This window comes from Lipotes vexillifer, unplaced genomic scaffold, assembly GCF_000442215.2.
Source record: "Lipotes vexillifer unplaced genomic scaffold, Lipotes_vexillifer_v1.1 scaffold751, whole genome shotgun sequence".
Classification (NCBI taxonomy): Eukaryota; Metazoa; Chordata; class Mammalia; order Artiodactyla; family Lipotidae; genus Lipotes; species Lipotes vexillifer.
The window spans coordinates 1,385,176-1,406,597 of record NW_006799727.1 but is presented as its reverse complement, the minus strand read 5'-3'; the positions used below and the strand labels follow the sequence as shown (position 1 = coordinate 1,406,597).

Genomic DNA, 21,422 nt, shown 5'->3' with positions numbered 1-21,422 from the left:
ATCCGCAGTTCCACATCCCCAGATTCAACCAACCACTGATCGTGTAGTGTGTATTTATTGAAAAAAATCACATATAAGTGGACCCTCACAGTTCAAACCCAAGTTGTTCAAGGGTCCACTGTAAATGCAGTGGTGGTCTTTAAGTTACAGCCTCACTGGCAAATGTCTGTATCACAGATCTGCACTGGTGAAGAATCTCTCTAATGGCTATTCATATAGCAAGGATTGGGGGCGTCTTCTGCCTGGGGGATGAAGCAGAGCAGACATTGCCCAACAGAGCAGTTTGCAGGGAGAGAGGTAAATAAAGGGAAGTCCAGCCACAGAAGATGGTGTTTCCAATGGATGAGAGTGGGTGCTTTCTTAAGGCCAGTGAGTAGCCAGGGAGTCAAGTCTCCAGCCCTTCTAGTCCCTTACCTCTTAAGAAACTTAATGACCAGAAAGTGTGGTTTCATGCTTTCAAACCATCTCAAGGCCAAAGGGGAGAGAACAGGGTTCTGATAACTTGTTGCCATCTTTGGCATTCTTTTCCTGCACTTCCTGCTGGGAGCTTCCATTTGCATACTCCCCCTGTGATTATTCAAAACAAACAGGGAGGCTGGGTGGAAGGAGCAACAGATACCATTGTTTGCCAGGTCGGCCTCCAAGCTACCATCTGCCTCTGTTCAGGAAAAGGAGAAAGCCTCCCCCAGGGGCTGCAGGCTGTGCCAGCAAGCAGCTGCTGCTGCCGTGGGGTGGTCCATCTCAGCTGACCTGCCAAGTGGCCAGTTTACTATAGCATGCAACCCTTCCATCTCTCTGTATTTCTCAGAACAATAGTATGGGGGGTTATTTTTAATCCTTGCAGTGTATTTATACCCTACCCGTATGTCTTTTTAATTAAATAATTTATTTTTGGCTGCGTTGGGTCTTCGTTGCTGCACGTGGGCTTTCTCTTGTTGTTGAGAGCAGGGGCTACTCTTCGTTGTGGTGCTTGGGCTTCTCATTGTGGTGGCTTCTCAGAGCAGGGGCTCTAGGTGCTCGGGCTTCAGTAGTTGTGGTGCACAGGCTCAGTAGTTGTGGCTCACAGGCTCTAGAGCACAGGCTCAGTAGTTGTGGCGCATGGGTTTAGTTGCTCCGCAGCATGTGGGATCTTCCCAGACCAGGGCTTGAACCCGTGTCCCCTGCATTGACAGGTGGATTGTTAACCACTGCACCACAAGGGAAGTCCCTACACCCTACCCATATTATTATGGTTCTTTTTGAAATGGTTTGACTCTGGCAGTAGCCACGTGTGGTAAAAGAGATTTGTTCCAATTTTTTCAATTTGTGAAACATCAGTTAAAAGGAAGAAAAGTTCACACATATTGAGCACCTACAACATGCCAGGAACTTTCACAGATGTTCTTCATTCATGCTTCACAATAATCCTGGGAGGTTGCTAATGTCATTACTTCCCATTTCAGAGATAGGGAACCTGAGGCCAAAATCCACATGCCTTCCTCAGGCTGCAGAGAAGGATGAAGGCAGGATTTGAGCCTAGGTCACCTTTCCGTTGTACCATTCCAAGGCATGTTGCTTTTCTCAACGTTGGTCTACGGTCATTATACAGAGACCTTTATGCCTTATCAATCACTAGCCTTAAGTTACAGAACAAAACCATTTCAGGGATGTGATGCTGGGCCTCTTGGTTCTGTGCGACCATGACCAGCTGCTGAAAGCAGAAAAATGGCCTTTGACTGTACCCATTGTCACTGTTGGTTTCTCCAGTTTCTTAAAAGAAAAAAATGAGCTGCCCTCATTTGTTACATTCTCTCTGTGCAGAACACTTTGTCTTATGCACTACACGGGTTTATTTCATTTAATCCTCCTGACAGCTCCACGACTTAGATACACATAAGGAAACTGAGGCTCAGAGAGGTGAGGTGACTTGTCAATGTAAGTGGCAAGCCAGCATTCACCCCGGGCTTCAGCCGGCTCCCATGTGCACTCACCCGTGTCTTAACATGAACCTTTACTACAAGCTCTTACCTATAAGGGCTCTCGTCGGGGCTTGATTCAGAAAAGGCTCTTCATGATTTGTAGACTCTGGCCCATGAGTAGTTTTATCCTGTCAGGTGCATGAATTTTCTGTAATCCTATTTAAATCAGTATTATACTTATGTAATTTTTTTTCCCCCCAGATCGGCCCTGGATTTGGAACATTCCTTATGTCAAAGCACCAGATACACATGGGAACATGTGGGTTCCCTCCTGAGAGCAGTAAAGTACTGTGAAGTTGACGTGTAAGGCATTGAACCCCAAACATTGGATGTTCTTGTTTGCACTGGGTGTTCACTTTTCTTAATGTTTTATCTGCCCCCTTACAAAACTCTTTGCAAAAGTCGAGCTTTCAAACACAGATGTTGGTTATCCTTTTAATGGCCATTGTTAACATTCTCACTTTAAAAATTATATATTTTCTTAATTCCCCTTTCTATGCTTTGGAATGAAAGCTATTAAACTTCACCACATTAAAAGAATATATAGGTGTAAAATGATCTTCCTAGTGATGAGGACTTTTCACGACGGTGTCGGCACTTGTGAATTGAAGGTTGACTTATGTCAGTTGTACTCTGTCAGGAGAGGTGCTCTGGATTCAGCTGGAACTTCTCAGAGCATGAACGTGACCTCTCACCCAGCCCTCTCTCAGCTTTCTTAGTGTGTCTCGGGGTTGCTGGAGGGAGTCTGTCGGCTGGTGCGGCTACCCCGACGCCATGGGCCGCATTGACCCTCGTCACCCTGCAGCTTTAGACGGCGTTTCATCCCCCCGCCCCGGCCGTGCTGGCTGCCTTCCCGCTCAAGGACCACCTGCCCTCCCCTCACCCATTCCCCACAGTGCACGGTGTCTCCTCCATCCCCAGAAATGTCCACAAAAGACGGCTCGCAGGATCATAGAAAAGCACACAAGTATTTCACTCAGAAGAGCCCCCGAAAGGTGAACTGATTGGGTGCCTTTAAGTCACAAGTGAGGGAACTGAGGCCCAGAAAGGTTCAGACCCCAGCTGCCTGGGTCAGAGCAACGAGCATCTTCCTGCTTTGTGTCTATGTGCCCTTCACACGCAGGATCGTGCTCTCCTCAGATGACTTAGAGCCTTCTCGTTTTTTCTTCTGTGTGAGGCTCATTTCCAGGTTGTCATCAGCTTCTTCATCGTAGAATTTAGAATAGAGTTCAATGTTAATTTTGTTTTGTTTGGGGTTTTTTTGTTTTGTTTTGGTTTGTTTTTTTGCGGTACGCGGGCCTCTCACTGTTGTGGCCTCTCCCGTTGCGGAGCACAGGCTCCGGACGCGCAGGCCCAGCGGCCATGGCTCACGGGCCCAGCCGCTCCGCGGCACGTGGGATCTTCCCGGACCGGGGCACAAACCCGCGTCCCCTGCATCGGCGGGCGGATTCTCAACCACTGCGCCAACAGGGAAGCCCCAATGTTAATTTTGAAAGATTTTTTTTAAGATTCTAGTTTTCCAGACCGTTCCTCAGAGGCCAAGGAAGGCTGCGGGGGGGGGTGAGGGGCGGGGGCTCCTCCCTTCTCCTTCCCCAGTCAGAGGAGCCTTCCTTCACCACTTTTACATATTGGGTTCTCTAAAGGATGCTATCTAGGTGGTTTTTTGTTTTGCATTCTGCTTAAAAACATAAAGTTGAAAAGCCACTGAATTCGTTTAACCAGTTTCTTCCACTGGTAAGAAAAGTTAGGCTTAATCCTTTTCGCACCCTGCCTTCTACCTCAGGGGCATTCAAACCCTGTATCAGATGAGCCCAGCTGCCTTGGAAGGCAACAGGGAAGGTGCCCTGGACTGGTAGTAGCGGTGGGGCCGGCCCAGAACGGGAGCCCAGGAGTCTGAGCTGGGTGTCCAGGGTACTGCCATCAAAGACCTGTGATTCCCACCAGCACAGTGGTCCATGCTGGGTGGGCGTGGAGGGAGTGCCAGCCTCCAGGCAGCAGGGGAGCATCACAACCGCCGCAAGTAGTCGGCCAGCTCCAGGCAGGACCCAGGAAGCCTGGGCTGCTCGGGGCCCAGCCAGTCAAAGGATAGCGGACTCGGGTATGTGGCTCATCTGATCCACATGAATGCAAAGTGGGTCGGAGCCCAGAGCTGGAGTTAGGCTGCCGGGCTTTGAATCCCAGTTCTGCCACCACCTCTCTGTGTCTTGGTCCCCTCACCTGTAAGATAGAGGTGGAGTAATAATCATTCCCATTGCCGAGGCTCATTGAGACTGTCCAGTGAGTTAGGACATGAAAGTGCTTGCACAGAGTGGGGACTGTACAGGGGACACCCTTGAGTCATTAGGCTTATCCTCATTTTCCTGATAAGGAAACCTGGACTCAGACAGGTGAAGTGCTTGTCCAAGGTCACACTTCTAGAAAGGGCTCTCACCAGTGTTTGAACCCAGGTCCGGCAGCATCCAGAGCCTGTCTGTACTTCCAGGTGCCCCAGGCTCCTGGGCAGTGTGGTGGACAGTATCCGAGGAGATGGACCATTTTCCCCCAATCCATTGTGGACAGATACTTTTATAGGTTACAGGATCAGGTGCTTGGATGTCACAGCACTGTCAGATTGCTAAGAAAGTTTCTAAATGCTCACTTTTACTTTCTGTACTCATCAGAGGCTGGCCTGGTCCACAGCCACACTTGGAGCGGCACCCTAGACCCAGCAGGGACCCAGAGTGCCCTTCTGGAAGCTGAGACAGTCTCTGTAGGATGGGCTGGTTAGGTATATCAAGGTACAGTTAGGGGAAGTCCAAGGTCAAGGGGCATGTACCCAGTGGGTGTGCAGGCCCAACCCCGGAGAGCTGCCTCCTGTGGCCCTTGCCCTGGTCAGCATGGGCTCAGCGAGGCAGGGCTAGGCCAGGCCAGTGTAGTACCAGGTCAGTACCACGAGCTCTCTGGGCACAGTTGATAGCACATGTGGAAAATAAAGTAATGCCTCAAGAGTAATCAACATGGGATTGATTAAATCCCATGAGTTTCAACAAAACAAGAGGTTCAACCCCATCTGGTCCTTTTATTAATGTGACTGGCTAAATTACCCAAAGTGCTACAAAAAAGCATCATCAACTCCTGTTAATTTTTTTTTAATATTTGTTTAGTTATTTGGCTGCGCTGGGTCTTAGTTGCGGCACGGGGGATCTTTGTTGCGGCATGCGGGATCTAGTTCCCTCATCAAGGATCAAATCCGGCCCCCCTGCATTGGGAGCCCGGAGTCTTAGCCACTGGACCACCAGGGAAGTCCAAACATTTGTTAATGTTTGAGGAAACCACTTCTGTTATTCTCAGGTTGGGGTTCAACAATTATTTCTCCCCAACTCAGGAAACCCTTGCCTCCCTCTGTCTGCCATAGCTGCGTGCCACTTTTTATCCTTTTTCCCCACCTCCTTCCGTCCTTTCAGATCTCATGGAATCACTTATCCAGTGACTTTATACCTGCTGAGGGCAAACTTCCGTATAAAAGAATCCACCCTCTTCTTCGTAAGCTGCCCGATACAGGAGGCTCATCTGCTGAGTAAGGAGTTTCTCTGCATGTGGACGAAAGGAACCGCTGCCTCTTTTTCTTAAAAAGTTTTATCTTGTTCTTTTGAAATCTTACCTAGCATCCTTTTACAGAGATGGACATGTAGCCAAAAATCTAAATGAGATTTTCATATTGGACAATGAATTTCAACAGTATTCTAAATGCTTAAGCATTTAAGAGACCCTCCCCAAATTTTTGGAGGCAGGAAATTGTCAACCCTGACACTTGGTGACTTAAAGGAAGTCACTTGCCATTTAGGCAGGGGGATTCCATGTCCCCTCACTTCTCTGGTACTCTCTGGTGAAGAGAGGAATGATCTGCCACCAGCTTCTTTCTTTGGGGAGGGAGGGAGATGGGATTTTTAAGTTATGTTTTATACTCATACTCCTGGGAAAGGAGGCCTAGTTTTAACCATAGTTGATAAAAATCAGCCTTAGAAGTTCACTGATTTGGAGACTATTTTCTACATAAAGTAATAGCAGATGTTTCCTGACTCCTTCCTATGTTTCAACTCCTGTACTTAAGTGCTTGTTTAATCCTCACATCAGCCTTCTCTCTCTCTTTTTTTTTAAGCTTTATTGGAGTATAATTGTTTTACAATGTTGTGTTAGTTTCTGCAACAAAGTGAATCAGCTATATGTATACATATATCCCTGTATCCCCTCCCTGTCTCACCCTTGTAGGTCATCACAAAGCATCGAGTTGATCTCCCTGTGTTATGCGGCTGCTTCCCACTAGCCATCCATTTTACATTTGGTAGTGTATATATGTCAAAGCTACTCTCTCACTTCGTCCCAGCTTCCCCTTCCCCCCGCCCTGTGTCCTCAAGTCCGTTCTCTACATCTGAATCTTTATTCCTGCCCTGCCACTAGGTTCATCAGTACCTTTTTTTTAGATTCCATATACGTCCGTTAGCATACGGTATTTTTCTCTTTCTGACTTATTTCACTCTGTATGACAGACTCTGGGTCCATCCGCCTCACTACAAATCACTCAATTTCATTCCTTATTATGGCTGAGTAATATTCCATTGTATATATGTGCCACATCTTCTTTATCCATTCATCTGCTGATGGACATTTAGGTTGCTTCCATGTCCTGGCTACTGTAAATAGTGCTGCAATGAATATTGTGGTACATGTATCTTTTTGAATTATGGTTTTCTCAGGGTATATGCCCAGTAGTGGGATTGCTGGGTCATATGGTAGCTCTATTTATAGTTTTTTAAGGAACCTCCATACTGTTCTCCATAGTGGCTGTATCAACTTACATTCCCACCAACAGTGCAGGAGGGTTCCCTTTTCTCCACTTCCTCTCCAGCCTTCTCTTAAATAACATCCATAAGATCCCACAGTGAGCGACAGCACCAAGCTTCATTTTCCTGGTATGGAAGTTTTCTTGTGTGGAAGTTATATAGTTGTCCTTAATAGAAATTATTAATATCACATGACTTTTCAAATGAACATGGTTTCTGCATCAGATTCAGTATGCTTAAAATGAGGATCTTAGATTTGATTTTGTTGCAAATTTTTTTTTTTTTTTTTTTTTTCAGTATGCGGGCCTCTCACTGTTGTGGCCTCTCCCGTTGTGGAGCACAGGCTCCAGATGCACAGGCTCAGCAGCCATGGCTCACGGGCCCAGCCGCTCCGCGGCACATGTGATCTTCCCAGACCAGGGCACGAGCCCACATCCCCTGCATCAGCAGGCGGACTCTCAACCACTGCGCCACCAGGGAAGCCCTTGTTGGAACTTTTTTTCCCACATGAGAGTAAAAATTCACTTTCTAAGAAACAATGTCTAATATCATTTGATCCATTGTGAAACCATTTTTGGGTGATCTAAGTGTTTGATTCAAATCTTAAGACATTTTGACTTTCCCCCCACACTTACTGTAGAGTTAGAGCTTTAATTAACCCCATCCTCGAGAATTCCTTGAGAATACTTGCTTTTGACTGAATATGTCAAAGAAAAAAGGTAGGCATTCTTTTTTTACATTCGTAAAATGTAGCAGTTGTGTTGATGCATGAATGATACTAATTGTAATGATAAAGTATAATGACAGAAGTCTGTACAGGAGCTCAGTGACTGGCAGAAATAAATTAGCTTAACAATTGTATGAAATTAAATCTGAAATTCTTTTGATGATGTGCTAACACGTGTTATGCATAGGTCACATCCCATTATGATTAAATCTTTGCCGAGTTTGCCAAGTTTAGTAGCCCACTTATTTCAAGCAATATGCAGGACAAAAGTACTACAAACAAAACTCTACAATTTCTTACTGAATTTCTATCAACTAGTAAGTTATATGTCTTAAGTGGCCGTTGCTTACATAGTAGGATTCACAGGCAGAAACAAAAGATGAGTCCAGAAAAGGGGCTCCTGGGAGATGCCAACAGAGCAGCGTAGAGGCAGGGACCACCTCTGAGCCCCGTCTCTGTCCACCGGTCCCTGAGGAGTAACACTGACCCACAAGTACTGAGTACTTGCTGTGTCCCGGGTACTGTTCTGTGACTTATGCATATTAACTGAATCTTCGTAAGAACCTGATCAAGGAGGCATTATTATTATCCCCATTTTACACATGGGGAAACTAAGATGATTTGTCCAGAGTCACACAGCTGGCAAGGGGCAAAGCTGGGATTTGAACCCAGGCAGGACTGCTGGGAGGAGCCAGGCAGCAGGTGTGGCCAATGCTCCAGTCAAGGAGCAGGGCTTCCATACGTGATTTGTAGCTGTAGCTACAAAACCAGGTACACTTTCAGACCCTGTAACAGTGCACGGTTGGCGGGACAGAACCCGCTGGCAATGCACAAAATCAGCCACTAAATGCCGCCTTAGTGTGCAGGGCTGAGCCACTGCAGTGTTAAAAGCCAGAACCTGGCAGTGGAGCCGGTTCCTTTCAAGAGAGAACATCGATGGCTGAAAACTTTGCCTTGTTGAGTGTGTTCTCTTCAGTTCTCTGAAACCTGGCATTTCCACTGACTCAGTAGATCTAAAGCACAGAAAACTGGTGGCGTAGAGGATGCTGGAGGGGGGAGGGCAAGAGGCAGCCCAGGAAGTGGGGAGTAGGGATGTGTTGAAATGAGGGCACGTCATATATTTAAGGAGGGGTGACAAGTAGTCACAGGGCCAAAGCATTGCAAGTATGGGTACGATTAGTAGCCCAGTTTTTACAATAGAGCTCCAAGCAAGTCTCTCAGCGCAGAATCCAACTGCTGTGTATAAATTACACTTTATTCTCTTTAGGTCTACCAGAAGCTCTACTGAAACTGCTGTCTGATTAATGTTAATCAGTTGAAGGTGCTTGGCTCAGTTTCTCCTGTTCCCTTTGTAGCAAGGTTTTCAGAGAGCCCCACTGTAATGGCCAGTTTTCTTAATACGCACAAAGAGACTCAGAAGAGAAAGGCAAAAGAGAAATTGAATCCATAGGGAATTTATTATGGGTTATGATAGTAGGTAACTTTATATACATCATCACACGTGGGGCAGGTTATACCTCATTTTATAAGAAGGAAAAGTAAGGTTCAAGGTCACAGAACTAGTGTGTGTCCCTTTGTGGCCCCAAGGACACAGATGATGCCACTGTGCGTGATCTGGGTGGCTCTGTGTTCATAGGTTCTTTAGAAATTAACATTATGACAGCTGAATGCTGATTTTGTTTTCTTCAGATAATTGACATTACTAAAATTTAAAAGCCTCTGTAAATAGTTGTTATTTAATAATACTTTATTAATATTTTTATGAAAGACTACATTAGTCAGGATGCTTTTATAGTTACAGAAACCAGATTAGTTAGGCTTAAGCAATGAAAGAGACTTTTAACACGAGTCTAGCAAATGCCAGAGGATCATAACGTAACCAAGTCTACCTTCAAGTCTCAGCTCTGCTTTCCAGAATCTGGACATCATTCTCAATCAAGCTCTCTCCCCACCTGGAGGCTGAAATTCCCACTCCCTCACCACCACCACACGCTCCAGGATCCCATATTATATCCGGCTAGTCATTTCAGAGAAAACAAAATACTTCTTTCCCAACTGTGCTGGCCAAAGTCCCCTGACACATCTGATTGGTCAGGTTAAGTCATGTGTCCATCCATGATGCAAGCACTCCAGATCAGGGACTGCCCCTGCTGAGGAGGGGGCAGGTGCAGAGTTCACCAAAGACAAGTGGAAGATGCCTGAGGTCCAATCCAGAACAAGAAGCATCTCTAGGTGAAGTAATAATATTGTGCCAGAGGAAACTTTTATGCCTTGTTCTTAAATAATGTGTGCAAGCATGCAGATTTTATTTAAAAGTAAAAGGATGCAACTAGAGATTATCATATTAAGTGAAATCAGTCAGAAAGAGAAAGACAAATACCATATGATATCACTTATATGTGGAATCTAAAATATGACACAAATGAACCTATCTGTGAAACAGAAACAGACTCACAGACATAGAGAACAGACTTGTGGTTGCCAAGGGGGAGGGGGTTGGGGGAGGGAATGGACTGGGAGGTTGGGGTCAGCAGATGTAAGCTTTTATATATAGGATGGATAAACACAAGGTCCTACTGTATAGCACAGAGAACTATATTCAGTATCCTATGATAAACCATAATGGAAAAGAATATTTTAAAAAAAGAATATATATATATATATGTGTAACTGAATCACTTTGCTGTATTTAACATTGTAAATCAACTACACTTCAATTTTTAAATAATAAATAAAAGCAAAAGGAAAGCAAGAAGGAAATTTTAAAATCCAGGTTTCTCGAAAAAGCTGGTTATATAAGTGAACCCTTGTAACTTGAGTGTTCTAAAGCAGTGATTTTTCAAACTTCGGGTCACAACCCTTTAGTGAATCATGAATCAATTTAGGGTGTCATGACCAGCACTTTTAAATGAAAGATAGTAGAAATTATCTGTGTGTAGCACAAAATAAGGTATTTTTTTTCTTTCTTTCTTTCTTTTTTTCTTTTTGGTACACGGGCCTCTCACCGCTGTGGCCTCTCCCGTTGGGCCTCTCACTGTTGTGGCCTCTCCCGTTGCAGAGCACAGGCTCCGGACACGCAGGCTCAGCGGCCGCGGCTCACGGACCCAGCCGGTCCGCGGCATGTGGGATCTTCCCAGACCGGGGCACGAACCCATGTCCCCTGCATCGGCAGGCGGACTCCCAACCACTGCGCCACCAGGGAACCCCCAAGTAAGGTTATTTTTGTTTCATTGTGTGTGAGTGGGTTCAGGGTTACAATCTAAGATGTATTCTTTCCCAGGTTTGCTAGTTCACCCACTCTGAATGAAGACAGATGGTCACCTGGGTGATGACTTGAGGTTTTACCAAAGCCTGAGCAGTGTCTCACTCTTCATTAGAATTGTCTAGCCCCAGCTCTGCTCCCTCCCCCCATGAGACCTTAGGCAAGTCATGTGATGCCTCTGAGTCTTCATTTTCTCATCTGTTATGTGGGGCTAATAGCTATCCTTCCTGCCTTGTGGGATTGTTTTAAGAATCAAATGAAATGGAGCTCCTAAGCACTGGTAAGAACTCCCTCAATGTAAATTGGAACGATTCTTGGTAAGTACCAAACTGCCAGTCTCTCCCTGGGGCATTTAGAGAATGGTAACTCAAGTGTAAAAAATAAAACCCATGCCTTCTGAAAAATTAGCTACTTGCCACAAATATTGCTCCTTCACCCACTACTAAAGGCAGGTTTTTCTGACAGAGGGGCGTAGATTGAAGAGTCCTGGATGCAGCAGGGTGGCTAATAGGCCTCTGGATTCCAGAGGCGGGGCCTCTATTTTCAAGGGAGTCTTTGTCCGGGGGCCCAGGCTCTCAAACGCGCCCTGAACAACTGCAGAGCTGACCCACATACTTCCTGCCCTGAAAGCACGGATCCATGTTGCCTCCTGCCTCTGGGAAAGAGGGGTCCTCGTGGAGGCTGAGTTGGGACTGAGGGTGGGGTTGGGAGTCCATGTTCATGTGAACCCCATGTGTGAGTTGACCCTTTGGCCCTGGGAGGAAGTCCATTTTACAAATGAAGAAACTGAGGTGCCCCTGCCCAAAGCAGAACTGGGTGGCCGTAAAAATAAGTGCAGCTGTGGGGAGAGGGGATTGAATGCATGAGGGAACTTTTAGGGGTGATGGAAATGTTCCTAGCATGATTGTGGCATTGGTTACACTCTTCAAAAACCCTTGTATTATACACCAAATTGGTCATTTTTATTGAATGTGAATTATAGCTCCATAAAGCTGCTTTTTAAAAACTCAATGTAGAAGCTCAGATATGCGCATTGTATGTAAATTCTACATAAGAAGAAAAAATCAGGGCTTCCCTGGTGGCACAGGTTGAGAGTCACCAAATTGGTCATTTTTATTGAATGTGAATTATAGCTCCATAAAGCTGCTTTTTAAAAACTCAATGTAGAAGCTCAGATATGCGCATTGTATGTAAATTCTACATAAGAAGAAAAAATCAGGGCTTCCCTGGTGGCACAGTGGTTGAGAGTCCGCCTGCCGATGCAGGGGACACAGGTTCGTGCCCGGTCCGGGAAGATCCCACATGCCGCAGAGCGGCTGGGCCCTGCGAGCCATGGCTGCTGAGCCTGCGCGTCCGGAGACTGTGCTCCGCAACGGGAGAGGCCACAACAGTGAGAGGCCCACGTACCGCAAAAAAAAAAAAAGAAAAAATCAGGAGCTGAACTCTAGTTATATATATACTGAAGTATTTAGGGGCAAGTGTATTGATGTCTGCAGTTTATTTTGAAATGCTTTAAAATAAGGTGTATTAAAGGATGAGTAGATACATGATAATGTATAGAAAAATTTAATTGTACAATCTAGATTGCAACTCTAAAATTCTTTCGACTTTGGTGTATGTTTGAGAATTTCATTATCAAACGTTGTGGGGAAACCACGTAACATCCGGTTTCTGGCAGCGCCAAATGGCTCCTATTGAACCAATTCTTTCACAAATAAAAGTATATGCTCTGGGGTGGAGCTTATACCAGCCACTGAAAGTGACCAAAAGCAGGCAGAAAAGAAGAGTCAACAACTGAAAGAAAGGCACTCCACTGAGTGAGTTTCCTGTCTTTTCACCACTTTGGGCCTGAGGTCAGGTTTTAGTGTGAGGTTAGGTTTACGCATGGCAGGTAAACCACCAGTGGGAAAGCTACAGTCTTCTTGGCTTGGAGATCCAGAGTACAGGGTTGGGAGCATCCACAGCCTCTGAGAGTGAAGAGGGAAATAACAGAAGAAAGAGCCAGAGGGGATTCCCAATGTGTTTGTAAACTCTCCTCAAATCTCTGGCTGAGCGCTGAACCGTCCAGTGCGTGGCTAAGGCTAAAAGAACAACTAGAATTTGAGATACTTCCCGCTGTAGAGATAATTTTGCCGTTGAGTTCAGCCAAGGTTACTGCCTGTTTCAGAAGTATTGTTTTTAGAGGAACAGAATCCAGAATTTCTCCATCATAAATTATATACAGCAGTCACTAGCCACATGTGATATTTAAATATGTTAACATCAAATAAAGTTAAAAATTCAGTTCCTCACTTGCATTATTCACATTTCAAGTGCTCAGTAGCACCACGATGGACCACTTTATAGAACAGCATAGATATGGGATATTTCCCTCAACACGGAAATGATGGACAGTGTTTATCTGATCAATTAAAATGTGGAGATTGTCAGAACTGACCAGAAAAATGGAAAGAAAGAAGACCGAACTGCTAGTTGCTGTCCATAACAAATCCACCTTAAATATATATAAAGACAGAGATAGGTTAAAAGTAAATGGAAAAGATACCATGCAAATGTTAAGTAAATGAAGCCTGTGGTAACCAGATTAATATCAGAAAAAATAAACTTCAAGGCAAAGAGTATTACCAGAGATAAAGACAGACATAAAAATAAAAGGGTCACTACATCAGGAAGATATAATAATCATAAATGCTTATATTAAATAACGGCTTCAAAGTATGTGAAACACAAGTTGACATAATTAAAGGGAGAAATAGACAATTTGACAATCATAGTCGATTTTAATACTTTTCAATAATTGTTAGAATAACTAGAACAAATGTCACTAAAGACAGAAGATCTGAAAAACACTATCAACAACCTTGACGTAATTGGCATTTATAGAACACTATGTCCAACAACTGCAGAATACATATTCTTTTCAAATGCATATGATACATTCACTAAGACCATATTCTGGACCATAAAACAAGTCCCAATAAATTTAGGAATACTGAAACATACCAAATATGGTCCTCTGACCTGTGGATGAAAAACACTGCCTGCCTTATCAGTAAACAAAAGATGTGGCAGCCATCAAGCCACTGCAGCCACACCCAGTGGTGCACCCTGAGGGCACTCAGGATGGGAAAGCACAGGATACTGGCCCTAGATAGCTCAGGTGCACATCAAAGGAATGATTTCAATGAGCCCAGATATTGCATCTTCCCATACCCAGGAAAGTGCTAAATTCATTAACTTGAGACGCCCAGTTTTTACCAGTAATCTTTTGGTGTTCCAGCTACCGGGTTTTTGTTGGAAAACTCCTATATACCCTGGCTCCTCCCCTCCCTCTCTAGAGCAGTCTCTCAGAACTATCTGAGAAGCTGTGTCCTGGGCTTGAAATCCTCAAAGTCTGACAAAACATAATTCTTAACTTTTAGGATGTGCATTTTTTTTCACTTGACCACATTGAAAATGTTATAATTTGTCTTTAAAAACAGACTTAAAAAATTAACACAGCTAAATAACTTGTGGGTCAAAGAAGAAAAAATTGGAAAATATATTCAACAAAATGATGTAGAAATACAGCATACCAAAATTTTTAGGATGCAGCTAGCCCAGGGCTAACAGAGATTTATAGCTGAAAAATGCAAACATTGGAAAAGAAGATCTAAAATTTGTGACCTTACCATCCACTGTAAGAAGTTGTAAAAAGAAGTAAAGTAAACCCAAAAGGAATTAGAAGAATGAAATATGAGTAGAAATCCCAAGTGGAATTTATCCCAGAAATGCAAGGTTGGCTTGACATTAGAAAACAATAAATGAAATTCAAGATATTGACAGAATAAAGGAGAAAATTATATGATCGTTACACTCAATGCAGGAAAAGCATTTGATAAAATTCAGCACTCAAAAAAAAAAAAAAAATTCACTCATTCATGTTTAAAAAAAACTCTCAGAAACAAATGTAAAAGGAAACTTCCTCAACCTGATAAAGGGTATCTATGAAAAACCCGCGCTGTATTTAATGGTGGAAGAACTAAAGGCTTTCCCCTAGGATCATGAACAAGACAAGGATGTCTGCTTCCACCACGTCCAGTCAATATTATACTGCGGTCCTAGCCATTGCAGCATGACCAAAAAAAAAAAAACAAAAGGTAAACATCAGAAAAGAAGAAGCAAAACAATATTTCAGATGCCATGGTTATTTATGTAGAAAATCCTAAAGGGGCATTTCCCTGGTGGCACAGTTGTTAAGAATCCGCCTCCCAATGCAGGGGACACGGGTTCGATCCCTGGTCCAGGAAGATCCCATATGCTGCGGAGCAACTAAGCCTGTGCGCCACAACTACTGAGCCTGCGCTTCCAGAGCCCACGAGCCACCACTACTGAGCCCAAGTGCTGCAACTATTGAAGCCTGCGCGCCTAGAGCTGATGCTGCACAACGAGAGAAGCCACCTCAATGACAGGCCCACACACCGCAACATAAGGGCAGCCCCCGCTCACCGCAACCAGAGAAAGCCCACGCACAGCAATGAAGACCCAACACAGCCAAAAATAAATAAATAAAAGAAAATCCTAAAGGAATCAACTACTACAGCTAATGAGTGAATTTAGCAAGGTTGCAGGAACCAAGTTAATTTGTAAAAATCATTTGTATTTTTACATACTACAGCAAACACTTGGAAAATAGGATCTTGATATTTCATTTACAGTTTCATCAAAAAACCAAAATACTTTAGAATGAATTTACAAAGATGTGCAAGATCTCTACATGAAAATTTGCTAAGTCTGAAATAAACTGAGGGCTATACCTCATTCATGAATTAAGATGTCAGTTCTCCCTAAAATAGATTGGACGCAATCCTAATCAAGATCTCACAGGGTTTTTTTCTGATGAAATTAACAGGCTGATTCTACAACTTTTATGGAAATGGTAAGATGCTAGAATACCCAAAGAAAATCTTGATAAAGAAGAGCGAAGTCGGAGGACTCACACTTCCTGACTTCAAGACCGATTATAAAGCTACAAGTAATCTAAATACTGTGGTATTCTTATAAGGATGGACAAATAATGAGCAGGATACAGATTCCTATGATAAATTCACTTTTGTCTTTTCAGCAAATGACACTCAAATAACCGTATAGCCACACGGACAAAATATACCTCGACTCTTTTACCTCACGCCATACAGAAACAGACTTAAGATAAATCATTGACCCACGTACAAAAGCTAAAACTATAAAATTTCTACAGGAAAAAAACCCATAAAACTTACGCAACCTTAAGGGAGGTGATGATTTCTTATTACCCAAAGAGATCCAAACATAAATGAAATGATTGATAAATTGGGCTTCACCAAAATTAAAAACATAAACATCAGAAAACATCTTTAAGAAGAGAATTAGGCAATCCAGAGACTTGTCGAAAATATTTCCAAGATACATATCTGAGAAAGAACTAGTATCCTGGATCTATATAAAGAATCCCTGCAGTTCAGTAGTAAAAAAGAGAAACAAATCTTTTAATGCATATTCAACAGAGATTTTACAATATTTCAAAAGATAAAAAAGCAGATATACGAATGTCCAACAAGCACATTAGTCATCAGGGAAATGCAAATTAAACTACAATGAGATACGACAACACATCCACCAGTATGTTTAACATTAAAATGACTGATACTGCCAAATGTTCACAAGGATGTGGGACATCCAAGACTTGTATCTTGTTGGTTGGTTCAGCTACTTTGGAAAAATGTTAGGCAGCTTCTTATAAAATTAAATACACACCATTCCTATGACCCAGCAATTCCACACCTAGGTATTTACCCAAGAGGTATGAAAACATATATCTGCAAATACTTGTGCGAGAATGTTCCTAACAGTTTTATTATTTATGATGGCAAACATTTTTAACAGCCCTGGTTTCTATCAATAAGAAGAGAATGAATATTCAAACAATAAAAAAGTAGCAATGAAAGAACAGATTACTAAGGCATATAACATGGATAGATCTCAGAAATACAGTGCTTTACACAAAAGAATACATAACTGTATGATTCCATTTATATGAAGATCTAGAACTAAGCAAGACTGAGTTCTACAAAGTGAAAACAAGTTGATGGTGGAAAAATCCAGAACGGTGATTTCCTCTGTAGGAATGTGGGTAGGGATTTGCTGGGAAGGGACATACAATATTTGGTTGAGAGGCTGCATAGGTAGGTGTTTAATTTGCAAGAGTGTACGCATTTGCGAGACCTCATTTAATGGTACACTTAAGATGTGTGCATTTCATAGTATGTAAATTTTATCCCCCCCCCCCCCCCAAAATCTGGAAGTAAATAGGGTTGTGTTGAACTCTAGGTAGTAATATGCAGGGAGAAGTTGGGGGTGGGGTGAGGAGGGGGCGTGTATTGATGTCTACAACTTACTTCGAAATGAATCCAAACAAGATGGGTTGGTGGATGGAAAGAGGGATGGATAGATACGTAATAAAGCAAGTATAGTAAAATGTTCGTTGAGAATAAGGCTATTCACTGTAAAATTCTTTCAACTTTGTTTGAAAATTTTCACAATAAAATGGGATGGGGGAGTAATTGCAGGACTCACCCAGTGTGTATACACATGCTCCTCCTGTAAGCGCTGCCACCTAAAACTCTTGCCCTCGATAGGCTAGATAAAAGAGGGGTATCCGGGGGTGGGTAACGGGAGAGGAGTGGGAGAGGAATCCTAGCAGCATCAGGGCTTCTTATGGCAGATGTATTGGAACCCGGAAGTGTGTTTTTTTAATTCTCTGCTCTTGGGGAGTATAGATGGGTGGCCTCTGAGCCTGGGGTCACTCTCTCGGGAGGCGAAGAAATTCTCCTTAGTTAGAAGATGCCCATGCATCTTTCCCTCTTGTATTCATATTCACTCCCAAATGCTAGGGGCTGGTGATTCCGAAGGGGCAGTGTGTGGCTGGGTACGCAGGTGGGGGCGAGATGTGTCTGAAGGGGACGGAGCGCCCTCTTCTGGCCCTGGAGGGGCCCACACAGGCCCGCTAAGCACCTGACATGACCCTCCTCTTGAGCACCCACTCCCGGGATCTGCGCGTCCGGGATGGGAGCGCCGCAGCCCCCGGGTGGCCCAGCAGGGAGCCGGGCATCAGCAGGCGGAGACTAGTGTTGGGGGCGGCTCCGCACGGCCGGGAGGCGGAGGACGGGGTGGAGTCGCCACCGCTGCTGCCAGCCGAGCGGCTCCACCTGTTGCAGCGTCGGAGCGCGCGGACCAGGCAAGGCAGAGCGCGGCGTGAACCTCTGCTCCCCGCGCAGAGGGACCCGGAGGACAGTCCTGACAGAGCGGCGCGGAGGGGGCACTCCCCGGTGAGTGAGACTCGAGCGCGGCGCCGGCGCCCCTTGAAAGGCGGGGTCTCGGGGAGGGGCTCTGGCGGTTTGCTATTGAGCCTGTGGCTAGGGTCGGGTAAAGCACTCTCAGCTGAGCCCTGTCGGCGCAGGATCTCTGGAGCCCACGAGGCGGCCAAGCCGGGGTGCGGGAGATGGAACTCTCCGGGGTCACTTCCTCCTGCCCGCGGGCTCCTCCAGTCCCCGGTCCTTGGCAGCCTCCCCAGGAGCTGGGGCTGGCTAGCGGCGCGCGCTTCGAGCGGGCGGATCCGACACGTGGGGGTGGAAAACGCCCCCGCGCGGGATCCAGAAGCCAAGGGCGTCTGGTCGGGCAAGGCTAGGAAGGCTGCCTGGGGGAGAGGCCCCTAACTTCCTTCGCTCCGTCACTCCAACCTCCCTTTCTGGTCTCCTCCTCCAGCAAGTCGGCCCGCCGGACGCTGCGCAGCGTCGGGGGCGGGCGGGAGGTCGGAACCCGTGAGCCGCGCTCTGCGCAATCCCTCTGTCCGTGCGCCCGCCCGGGACCTGCTGCAGCCTCTATGCGCCGGCAGCCGGGCCGGTGACCCGAGAGGCCCGAGGCTCCGCGCGACGCCGAGCCTGGGACACAGCACTGCGGCTTCATCTGGGGAGGCACTTCCAGCACTAGCAGACTGAGAGCCCGCGTCCTAGACGTCGGCGGCTTGAGAAGCGACGGTCAAGGAGACGGAGACTGCGGGGCTCCGCTCACCCGTCAGCCTCCGAGGCCCCCAGACCTTTGCTTTCGGGGAAGGTCAAGCCCACCCGAGTTTGCCCTGAAGATGCGCCACGCCCCCTCCCCAATCTGAGCCGGGCAGGACACCAGGGGGAAGCAGCGGCCGCATCCTCGTGCCAAGCAGAAGCGGACTCTGTGCCGGGTCACTCAGTTCTTCAGCTTTTAAGAGAACTCCTAGCGGGGCGGGGACGGCGGCGAAAATGCGGATTTGAAACCGGGAGTCGAGGCGGACGTGGGGGGCTGGCGCTGCAGGAGCGGTCGACGCGGCGGCCCGCGGACCAGGCAAGGCAGAGCGCGGCGTGAACCTCTGCTCCCCGCGCAGAGGGACCCGGAGGACAGTCCTGACAGAGCGGCGCGGAGGGGGCACTCCCCGGTGAGTGAGACTCGAGCGCGGCGCCGGCGCCCCTTGAAAGGCGGGGTCTCGGGGAGGGGCTCTGGCGGTTTGCTATTGAGCCTGTGGCTAGGGTCGGGTAAAGCACTCTCAGCTGAGCCCTGTCGGCGCAGGATCTCTGGAGCCCACGAGGCGGCCAAGCCGGGGTGCGGGAGATGGAACTCTCCGGGGTCACTTCCTCCTGCCCGCGGGCTCCTCCAGTCCCCGGTCCTTGGCAGCCTCCCCAGGAGCTGGGGCTGGCTAGCGGCGCGCGCTTCGAGCGGGCGGATCCGACACGTGGGGGTGGAAAACGCCCCCGCGCGGGATCCAGAAGCCAAGGGCGTCTGGTCGGGCAAGGCTAGGAAGGCTGCCTGGGGGAGAGGCCCCTAACTTCCTTCGCTCCGTCACTCCAACCTCCCTTTCTGGTCTCCTCCTCCAGCAAGTCGGCCCGCCGGACGCTGCGCAGCGTCGGGGGCGGGCGGGAGGTCGGAACCCGTGAGCCGCGCTCTGCGCAATCCCTCTGTCCGTGCGCCCGCCCGGGACCTGCTGCAGCCTCTATGCGCCGGCAGCCGGGCCGGTGACCCGAGAGGCCCGAGGCTCCGCGCGACGCCGAGCCTGGGACACAGCACTGCGGCTTCATCTGGGGAGGCACTTCCAGCACTAGCAGACTGAGAGCCCGCGTCCTAGACGTCGGCGGCTTGAGAAGCGACGGTCAAGGAGACGGAGACTGCGGGGCTCCGCTCACCCGTCAGCCTCCGAGGCCCCCAGACCTTTGCTTTCGGGGAAGGTCAAGCCCACCCGAGTTTGCCCTGAAGATGCGCCACGCCCCCTCCCCAATCTGAGCCGGGCAGGACACCAGGGGGAAGCAGCGGCCGCATCCTCGTGCCAAGCAGAAGCGGACTCTGTGCCGGGTCACTCAGTTCTTCAGCTTTTAAGAGAACTCCTAGCGGGGCGGGGACGGCGGCGAAAATGCGGATTTGAAACCGGGAGTCGAGGCGGACGTGGGGGGCTGGCGCTGCAGGAGCGGTCGACGCGGCGGCCCCGGGAGCCGCGTGGCCTGGAGGAGCGTCCGGCGGTCATGGACGAGCTGGCTGTCGCGCGGCCAGGGGCAGACTGAGCGCCGGGCCGAGAACCCACCTCCCGGGGCGCCCGGGCGACAGTCAGCCTGCGGCCACGGCCGCCCGGCTTGGGGCTGCCCCCCGGGGGTTTGGCCATGGCCGGCCGGGGTTGCGGCTGCAGCTGCGGCCCGGGCCACCTGAACGAGGACAACGCGCGCTTCCTGCTGCTCGCCGCGCTCATCGTGCTCTACCTGCTGGGCGGCGCCGCCGTCTTCTCGGCGCTGGAGCTGGCGCACGAACGCCAGGCCAAGCAGCGCTGGGAGGAGCGCCTGGCCAACTTCAGCCGCCGCCACAACCTGAGCCGCGACGAGCTGCGCGGCTTCCTTCGCCACTACGAGGAGGCCACCGAGGCCGGCATCCGCGTGGACAATGTTCGCCAGCGCTGGGACTTCACCGGCGCCTTCTACTTCGTGGGCACCGTCGTGTCCACCATAGGTAAGTGGGCCCTGCGGGAGGGCGGAGAGGCGGCCATCCTCGCAGGCGTTTTTCTGGCCCGGCGCTTCGAAGGGCGGGACCGCGCTTCCCAGCCCTGCATTCATCCACCTCCGCGCTCGGCCAGGTGGCACCGATGTGAGCTGTTGCCTGATCCACAGGTGGTATTGCCTCCCTGCTTCTTTAAGTGAGGTCCACGGAGCAGCTGCGTCAGCATCACTTGGGAGCTTGTTATAAATGCAGTCTCAGCCCCTCCCCAGACCACTTGAGTCAGAATCTGCGTGTTAAAATCTCTAGGGAATTTGAGTGATCCTTAAATTGGAGACGTTCTGCTCTGGGAGTGTTCCTAGTTAAGGAGACTGAGCTTGAATTCTTGGAACATTAGGGAGAAAGCTTACAGATCGGGACAGGAGCCTATAAACATTAATTGAGTTAGTACCATGCATGAGGCACTGGTCTGAGGGGGAGAAACAAATTTTAAAAAGACTGTCCATGGCTTAAAACTTAATGGAGAGAAAAAATAGATCGAAAACGAGTTTGGAAGTAAGGAGGCAAAAGTGCTAATGAGGATGGAAACTGTATTCTGCCAGGAGGAAGCAGGTGGGGGTGGGGAGAAGGGACCT

At 47.6% G+C, this 21,422-nt stretch overlaps 2 protein-coding genes across 2 annotated transcripts in view; both read left to right on the top strand.

Moving 5' to 3' along the window:
• Positions 1 to 2,483, top strand: part of TDP1 (tyrosyl-DNA phosphodiesterase 1) — a 74,526-nt gene extending 72,043 nt beyond the window's left edge. Inside the window, exon 15 of the mRNA XM_007471893.1 lies at positions 2,160 to 2,483. Within this exon, the coding sequence (XP_007471955.1) occupies positions 2,160 to 2,233 (74 nt within the window). The 3' untranslated portion in view covers positions 2,234 to 2,483. The remainder of the gene's footprint in view (positions 1 to 2,159) is intronic.
• Positions 2,484 to 20,462: 17,979 nt separating this feature from the next.
• The window catches only part of KCNK13 (potassium two pore domain channel subfamily K member 13), a 118,583-nt gene continuing 117,623 nt past the window's right edge, over positions 20,463 to 21,422 (top strand). The window contains exon 1 of the mRNA XM_007471892.1: positions 20,463 to 20,802. Coding sequence (XP_007471954.1) covers positions 20,463 to 20,802 — 340 coding nt within the window. The remainder of the gene's footprint in view (positions 20,803 to 21,422) is intronic.